Here is a 9,743-nt window from a genome sequence, read left to right on the forward strand (position 1 = left end):
TTACCTCTATTTATAAATTTAAGAACTCAATATTTTATCTTATTTTTTAAATTGTTACTTTAGTGAATATTTTAAACAAAAAATTAGATATCATAAATTTTTTATATTTCCATAATTATTTAAAATATTTTTAAAATTATAATAAATATGAGTATAATAAAAACTGTAGATAATTCAATGTAAATAAATATAATAAAAAGGTTAAATGATTAGAAGGAAATATTAATATGAAAATAATATTTAAAATTAATCTTATACTAATCTATAAATGGTGTAAACGAAAAAAATAAAAACCAAAATCTAATAGAAAGCAAAATAGACAAATTTGAGAAAATACGGAAAAAGTAATTTTATAAGGGCATTAACATTAAAATTCCCATAAACTTGTTTATAATTTAGTTAAAAATGAGATTTTCTAAATTTGTTTTTCAAATTTTACTTAGTTTTTAAAAACCTATAACATTTGATTTGCTATTGTTTATCTAATATATTAAAATAATATTTTTCTATTCTTTTTTTTTATTATCTTAGTTTGTTTATCTAATCTATTAAAATAATAATTTTCTATTTTTTTATTATTATCTTAGTTGTATTTAGAATTTTAACAACTCAATATATTTTTGTATGTTTTGAAATGTTACTTTATTGAATATTTTAAACAAAAAATTCAACCATTTTTATTGTGTATGATAATACTTTTATAATTAAATTTTTTATATTTCCATAATTATTTTTAAAATTATTATTTAAAAAGATAATAAATATAATTATGATAAAAAGTGTAGATAATTGGAAGTAAATAAATATAATAAAAAGTTTACATGATTAGAAAAAAATATTAATAAAAAAATAATATTCAAAATTAATTTTATACTAATATATAAACTGTGTAAGTAATGGAGAAAAAAACAAAAATCTAAGAAAAACCAAAATAGACAAGTTTGAAAAAATAATAAAAAACTGATGTTATAAACCCATTCACATTAACTTTCCCATGAAATTATTTATAATTTAGTTAAAAATGATAATTTAAAAAAATTTTCTCTAAATTTTACTCAATTTTTATAAACTTCCAATATTATATAATATAACTATAAATATATAAATATTTATATATATAATATAATTGAAACGTCTGTATATAAATAAATGTACATATCTAGATATATAAGTAAATAAATCTAAATCCTAATCCGGTAATAAACAAAACACAACAGGGGCAGAAAAGTAATTTTTACTCTAACCCTAGACAACCCTATATAAGCATCTTTAACACAAATTCTTTCATTTTGCCCCATTTTCGTTTGAGCTGCCGTCTCTCTCTCTCTCTCTCTCTCTCTCTCTCTCTCTCTCTCTCTCTCTCTCTCTTAAAGCTTTCATCTTCTCTTTTGATCTCTATTTGTATTTTCTTCTCCTTTTAATCTTTTGTACTTTCGTCCTCATTACTCATATCTTGCGTTTATTTGATTTATTTTTTGTTCATTTTTGTTTGTTTAGATTTAGATTGTTCTTTACAGTATAATAATTTTTTTTTTAAGCTTTCAGATGTGAACCGTTTATTTCACATATTTTTTGTTGGTTTTTTATACATCTAGATCAAGATTATTCTTTACGATTTTTAATTTTTTTTGTTTTTACTTTCAGATCTGAACAAATATATTTTTGTTTGATTTTCTTTGTCGTTTTTTGTTTTTGTTTTTGTCTCTTCTCTTATCTTGTTCTTGTTATGTCTTATTTTGTTGTTTGATGTTTGGATTTTTCAGATCTATACAACAACTTATCCCTTACGGCCTCTCTCTGTATATTTCGGCATCTCGTGTCTATTAAGGCACTGTGTTTGGGTCTTTTTTTTTTTTTCCGATGGATATTTTCGGATTTTTTGATTGGATTTGTTCTTTGTTGCTTCTTTCTTGCATCGTGGCTAAGATCCGCTGCCTATGGCCGCGCGTAGCAGCCCACGACCACGGCGGAAGGTGAGATCTTTCTCACTTGTGTATTATTTCACTATTGTGTGTATTAAGGCACTCTGTTTGGGTTTTTTATTTTTTTTATTTTTAAATTTTTTATCTGATCGATATTTTTGGTTTGTTGGTTGGATCTGTTGTTTGTTGGACAAACTTTTTGTTTTTCCTGATGGATATTTCTGGGTTTCTCGGTTGGATCTATTGTTTGTTGCATCTCCCTCGCATCACAGTTCACATCCGCTGCAAATGGCCACCCGTGGCAGCCCACGACCATGCCGGAAGGTGAAATATTTTTCATTTGTGCATTATTTTGGGGTATTGATATATATTATCAGTATAAATATTTTTCACATCTAAGAGGGAATTTTTTAAATCCGAGAGTTTTTTTTTTTTTCAAAAATTTTGGAACCGAGTTTTAATTTTTTACTCTTAACTGCGGTTTTTTATTTTTGTGTTCTCAGCACATACGAAGAAATCAGAAGATGAAATTTCAGAAGATCGAATTTGTTTGATGCGTTTAATTTTTTTTGTTGGCTCTACTCTATGTAAAAACAGATGTAAATATGCAAATATAGTTTGTATCTTTCAATTTTTTTTTGCTGTAATACATATGCATATCATGTAATTACATAATGTAACAAATTCATTCACACAATACAGTTAATTTTCAGAATACTAAGAAAAACAATAAAAACGTACCTACAATTCCTGAACGAGAGAGTAGAACGCACGAGAGAACTCAACAGATGAAATGAATGAAATGAAACAAATGCTGATATTTAAACTACAGTTCAATTCACTTTCTCGGATCAAGAGATAAACATTAAGGGTAAAAAGACAAAAACATTAAGCCGGCAAAAACAAAACGACACTAAGGAGAAAGAAGTAAACAATAAAATTAAGGGCAAAATCGGAAATACAATAATAAAAACCAAACTGTCGGTGTGAAGGCAGAAAGACCAAAAAAAATGTCGGTGAAATAAAAGTAAAATGCAAACTACTGTAATTGCCAAATAAAACTAAGGGTAAAATGAGAAATAAAATATTTACTGTTCTTAACACTGTAGCTTTCGGATTGCCGCTTATATTATCACTATAGATATATATATATATTAAATTATCAGAAGTTGCTCTTTATTATAATATTTACAATTCCCTAAATAGATTTGTCTTATAATATTAATGTAACACTTTAATAGAATGTCTAAATCACATGACCTATACTCTAAAATGACTAGTTAAAGATACAATTAGAACCTTATAAAAAATAAAAACTTTTCATTTCCAAATAATGTGAGATTACATACACTACATACTATTATCCTTATCGTATGTGGTATCAAAATTTACCCCCTTAAATTTCTAACGTCCTTGTTGGGCATATCCATTATAAGTGGTATGGTTTAAGTCTCATATTTCTGATTGGGATAAACTCGGATACTATTTATAATACCATAATAGAAGGTCCAAACCACATGACATATACTCCAAAAGAACTAGTTAAAGATACAATTGTTGCCTTATTAGAATATTATAAAAAGCAAGAACTTCTCCTTTATATGTAATGTAGAATCTCATATATTACCTACCATTATTTTTATCGTATGAGATATCAAAATTAAATATTATAACATTTATTTTATCTTTCATGATCTTTGAGTTATATTAATTTAATTTAAATAAGATGGGAAGGCCTAATATGGGTAGTCTACTTTAAAAAAATAAATAAATAAATTACACATGACACGTAGTCATTGGTGTTGCTGTGATACTTTATTTTCAATGTATAATATTTGATTTAATCAAATTTGAAAGTATAAATATTTAACAGCATGGTATATATACCTATAATATTATACCTACTGAATTAAAGACATATTTTGTTAGTATTTTCTTTTTAATATTTGGATTTCAAATTTTAGAATTTACACCATTTTTTGTAATTGGCACGTCAACACCTAGGATTATGTAAGTAAAATTATAAGTATAGGTAATATTTTTTTAATATTCAAAATCAAATCAAATATCACATTAATTATTTTAAATAATGTAACATTTTATAAAATACTTTACAATCAATCATTTGGGTATCTTAGACCTTGTTTGGGTAATAAAGTAATCTCAAGTATTCCCTGATATTTCATTCATATAATCACAAATATCACTAAAAAAAAAAAAACACTTTTAAATTTAAAATCTTTAAATTTTTTATTCTAATAATTACATATTTTCTATACTTCTAAATAAAATACAAAAAACAATATAACTATTTCAAATTTTAAAATAAAAATAATATTCAAAATTTGTTTTAACTTCGTAAAATTTTATTCAAATTTTGCTCTATTATTTTTCAAAACTTGATAAAAACATATTAATTCAAACCATTTCACTATTATTTATAAATATTCTGAAATTTTCTAAGTGCCTAAACGAGCTCTTAATCTTTTTCAGTAAGAATTTTACTATTTAAAAATTCAATATGTCAATAAATCACTTGTTGTGAGATATATTATAATCCTAAAAACCATTAAATTACCAATATTCTTTACTAATAATATGTATGAAAGGCGGAAAAAAATAGATTTGTTAAATATTTTTTATTTTGTATAAATAAACGACCGTTAGGAAGCAGTTAACGTCGTCAGTCAGTTCCCTGTCTTTTTCATTTTTTAAAACGATTCTTTCGAAATCCTGTCCCGGTTGTCGATGGGTCAAAACTTCTATTAAAGCCAACGGCTACAATTCCGTTCTATTCTCTTTTTCTCTGTCTCCTCGGCGACAATTTTCTCGGACCAGAAAAGCCTCGGCGAAAACCCCGCACCAATCGAAAACGATGACACGCCAATTCGGGGAATTTTGAAAACACCGGATCAATTCATCTGCGATTAGTCGACACCCATTAGTTTCTCTCCCCATTTAAAGCTCTCAGTCTTCGTCCATTTCCCTTCGATTCTTTTCCTCCTGTGAGAATCCACTCTCTCCATCGCATTGCTCATCCTTATACTTTTTTTCGAGAGGTTTTAGTCCCCAACAGGTGTATAAATACCCGTCATGTCCCATACCGGGATCCTGAATTGCAAAGATTGTTTCTCTCTTGGGGTTGGAGAATATTTCATCTTTGAAGCCAGCCCCCAGGAGCTCCAAGAATTTGTTTTCCACTCAGTTTTGGATTATAGGCTTTCTATCTTTTTGCAATCTAACAATTTTTCTTGAATCTCTGGGAGTTTAAGTCCTTCTGGGGACTTAGATTCCGATTCCTGTGTTCTCTTGTTATATAATCTTCACGTTTTTTGAGAAAATCTTATGGAAAGTTGGTTTCTTTGATCGAATTTCATCGAAGGGCCTTGTTGGGTTTGTAAATATTGATGGGTTTCTTAGAGGTTTGAGAATCCTCGTAATTTCAGATTATGTAACGCAACAAGAAACTGACCCTGCGTTTCTTGTGGGTTTTCAAGATATCTGAACAATGTCTATTGCTGATATTACTCCGATTCGCAAAGAGCTGGTGAATTCTGCCGGAGATTTCCGAAGCAGACCAGAACCTTGCTCTAGAGAATCGATCCTAATATACCTCACTGTTGCCGGTTCAGTGATTCCTATGCGTGTATTGGAGTCCGATTCGATAACGTCAGTGAAGCTTAGAATTCAGAAATGTAAAGGGTTCGTAGTGAAGAAGCAAAAGTTAGTTTATGCAGGCAGGGAATTAGCCCGGAACGATGATCTTATCAAGGACTATGGTGTCACTGGTGGGGATGTTCTACATTTGGTTCTAAGGCTCTCCGATCTCCTACTCATCACCGTTAGGACCATCTGTGGGAAAGAGATTGTGTTTCAAGTAGATCGGTATCGTAATGTAGGGTACCTCAAGCAACGCATTTGGAAGGAGGAGGGAAAAGGTTTTGTTGATCTTCAGGATCAAGAAATTTTTTGTAACGGAGAGAAGCTCAACGACCAGATACGTGTTGCTGATATATGCAAGGATAACGATGCTGTGATTCATTTGGTTGTTCAGAAATCTGCAAAATTTAGAACCAAGCCTGTTGAGAAGGAGTTGGAACTTTTGGTTGTGGCAGCAACTGCAACTGCAACTGAAGAGAGCCATGACAGAGTTGGAGGAGATCAGCAACCCGGGGCGCTTCAAGTAGTTACGAGGGAGCCACTAGGTGGAGATTTCTGGTTGGAACCGATCGTTGTTAATACAAAGGTAGAATTTCCCTCTATTATCCGGGATATGATTAACTCTGCATTCGCTGGTTTAGAGAAAGGAAATCAACCTATCAGGTCCTCTGAAGGCACCGGAGGAGCTTATTTCATGCAAGATTCATCTGGTCAGGAATATGTTTCCGTTTTCAAGCCCAATGATGAGGAGCCCATGGCCGTTCACAATCCCAGAGGCCTACCAGTGTCATCAAATGGTGAAGGGTTGAAGAGGGGAACGAAGGTAGGAGAAGGAGCATTGAGGGAAGTTGCTGCTTACATATTGGATCATCCTAGGGCTGGACCTCGCATGCTATTAGGCGAAACAATGGGATTTGCTGGTGTACCCCCGACAACCATGGTTCGCTGCTTGCACCAAGGTTTTAATCATTCAGGAGGGTATAATTGCAAGTCAAAGAATGTTAAGATTGGCTCATTGCAATTGTTCATGAAGAATGATGGAAGTTGCGAGGACATTGGTCCCGGGGCTTTCCCCGTGGATGAGGTACATAAGATCAGTGTGCTTGATATTAGAATGGCAAATGCAGATAGGCATGCTGGCAACATATTGTTCCGCAAAGGGGAGGAGGGGAAGAATATACTTATTCCAATTGATCATGGATACTGCTTACCTGAAAATGTATGTATCTTCTCCTTTTGGCCGTGGCTCTTTTTAATTGATTAATGCATTATATGTTTTACCTGCATGCTTTGGCAAAAGTAGCCAATAGGAATTAAGTTGAGTCTAAGGAGATAACAACTGACTGGCATATAAAATAACTAATTTTCATGTCTGGTCTCTTTTTTAACTTTGAAATTCTTGTGAAATATGCTTAGACCCCATTTTTTTGGTTTGCTTAGCTTTGTTTTATATAATGATTTTATGAGCCTTCTTGAACTTGAGATGCAGTTTGTTGCTGATACCAAAACATGTGGAACAATTGATGCATTTTGCAGTTATGTAGTTATGTAGCAGTTGTTATAACCCACCAACGTGACTGGTGTAAACAAGGTTTTATCTTGTTTCACTAAAATTGAGATCGATTAGGTTTTACTTATAAGCCGATTTGCCCTCTTTGCAGTTTGAAGATTGTACTTTTGAATGGCTTTACTGGCCTCAAGCTCGCCAACCTTACTCTCCTGCCACCATTGAGTACATAAATTCTCTAGATGCTGAACAAGATATAGCACTACTGAAATTTTATGGATGGGACATTACACTTGAGTGTGCCCGCATGCTCCGTATATCCACCATGCTTCTGAAGAAAGGAGTGGAGAGAGGTCTCACTCCCTTTGCCATTGGAAGCATTATGTGCAGGGAAACTGTGACAAAGGAATCTGTTATAGAGAAGATTGTTTGTGAAGCCAAGGATTCCTTGCTCCCTGGCATGAGTGAGGCTGCATTCCTTGAAGCTGTCTTCCGGATCATGGATTCCCATCTTGATAAACACGCTAAATAAAACTCTGGTTTGTATTATTAAATGGTCCATCTTTGGATGGACTGAATGTCATACAAAAAATGTGGTGATAGCTTGAAGCTGTTGCTCTTTACTTCAGTCAACTATTACCTGGGGTTGTATTGGGATGTCGAAACCAAAAAAAGAAAAAATATTATGAATAAGATGTGCTCTGCAGGATTATATGAGATACTTCGGAGCTGTGTACAGAAATGTCAATCTTCAGTCTTGATTTCTTCCAAGAAGGGGCTGTTGGTTGGCTAGCCAACCAAAGTCTGTAAAGTGTTTCTTTTGACGGTTGGAATCCTGAACTGTTTCAATGTTATCCGAAGAAAATGGATTCTAATGACTGTAGGCAATTGAGATTTACAAATAAGATTATTTATTGTGCCCAGGTTCCATTGCCTGCCGGGATTATCTTATATACTCCAAATGAGAATGAGTGAGAATGTGGTTTGTTGTATCATTTTCCTTTTTTTCATATTTCTTGAGTGAGCAGCAAATAGCTCTTTTTCATCTTAGATTTATCATTTTCAAGTCATATTAATTGATGTGATACATTTTGAAATGGTTGTTGTTTAAGTTAAAAGAGCACCTGCATACGAATGCCTCTAAATCTTCATTTACCCTAAAATTTAGGGTTTACATTTGGGGAAAATCTCAAATGCATGCTCCATCCAACCTCTCCATTTTAGGACTTTGGTTTGGAGATGCTACAGTGGCTCCCCATATATCGGGAGTCGGTATGGGAAGTTGGGAGCCACTGTAGCATCCAAAATCCTTCATTTCAGTTCCTTATTCCATGCAATGTCTCTCTTCTCTGTGTCCTACTGGCTACCGACCATAGTTCATGTCCCCATCCGGTAACCCCTCCGGTTGTAGGCTCTGGTAAGTAAGACTCTACACTTCCGACACACACACCCACACACCCACACACACACACACACACTCTCTCTCTCTCTCTCTCTCTCTCTCTCTCTCTCTCTCTCTGTGGAATGCTCTGTGCTGATTCATCTTCATGTATTCACTCATATTGCTTCATTATTTTCATATTTCTTGTGATTGAATCCATCTATGTTCACACATATTACTTTGTGATTTACTCCAATGAGTATTTGAGATTTACTCAAATTCAATCTTTTTAGAGGTGTAAAAATTAACCAGAAAATCAAACCGTACCAGCCCGAACCAATAGAACTAGTCCTGGATTGGTTCCCTTAGTTCCAAAACCGGACAATACCGGTTCATAATTCTAAGCTTTTGAGGACCAGACTGGACCAATTCACTAAATTATATATTTTAAATTAAAATTTTTAATGTTATATATAATACTTTTTATATTATCTATAATTTATATATAATATATATAAGATAATATATAATATTTTTTATATTATATAATTGATATATAATATAAATTCTAATTATATATAAGATAATGTTATTATAATTTATAATATAAAATTTCAACCTTAAACATAAAAATCTATATGATTATATGATTTAATCATAATATATATATTAATAACATTTTATGACCTAATAAATTCTCAATATATTCTTTTTGATAAATATATTAATAAATTAGTAATACTAATATACATTAGTATATAATGTATATTAATTACAATTTACATTTTATAACCTAATACTAATAGTCTAATACAATATTGCTATTATTAATTTTTTAAAGTCTATATATAAATTACTATATAAATCACTATACTAAATAATTATATATGAAATAATGATATAGTAATATTAATACTATCACTATCAATGATATAGTTATAATAAATTAAAATCACTATAACAAATACTAATAATATGTATACTAATACTATTAAAACTGGAAAACCGGACAGAACCGATAAAATCTAAGGTACCAGTTTGGATAACCAGTGCATAATCGATTTTTAAAAATGCAAAACCGATGTGTACCGGTTCAGTCCCAAATTTTGTATAAAACTGGACCAAACCAGATCAGTTACACCCCTAGATATTTCATATTTAAAACTTGTCTTAGCTTGTGATTTACTCGAATTTTTTTTTTTTCTGATTATTCCTTGTGATTTACATTGGGTTTTTGATTATGAAGATGTAGCTGTGAATTTTGAACCTCTCT

The 9,743-nt window shown here is 31.3% G+C and overlaps 1 protein-coding gene and 1 long non-coding RNA gene across 2 annotated transcripts; both read left to right on the top strand.

The window, feature by feature from the left end:
• Window positions 1-1,311: 1,311 nt before the first annotated feature.
• Window positions 1,312-2,637, top strand: LOC122282556. The gene is made up of 2 exons (XR_006230407.1): window positions 1,312-2,246; window positions 2,426-2,637. It is a non-coding gene; the product is annotated as an uncharacterized LOC122282556 (long non-coding RNA).
• A 2,056-nt stretch (window positions 2,638-4,693) lies between these two features.
• On the top strand, window positions 4,694-8,186 carry LOC122280386 (phosphatidylinositol 4-kinase gamma 2-like). The gene is made up of 2 exons (XM_043091262.1): window positions 4,694-6,801; window positions 7,244-8,186. The coding sequence occupies exons 1-2, from the start codon at window positions 5,431-5,433 to the stop codon at window positions 7,619-7,621; spliced, it is 1,749 nt and encodes a 582-aa protein (XP_042947196.1). The 5' UTR covers window positions 4,694-5,430; the 3' UTR covers window positions 7,622-8,186.
• The last annotated feature ends 1,557 nt before the right edge of the window (window positions 8,187-9,743 follow it).

This window comes from Carya illinoinensis, chromosome 11, assembly GCF_018687715.1.
Source record: "Carya illinoinensis cultivar Pawnee chromosome 11, C.illinoinensisPawnee_v1, whole genome shotgun sequence".
NCBI lineage: Eukaryota > Viridiplantae > Streptophyta > Magnoliopsida > Fagales > Juglandaceae > Carya > Carya illinoinensis.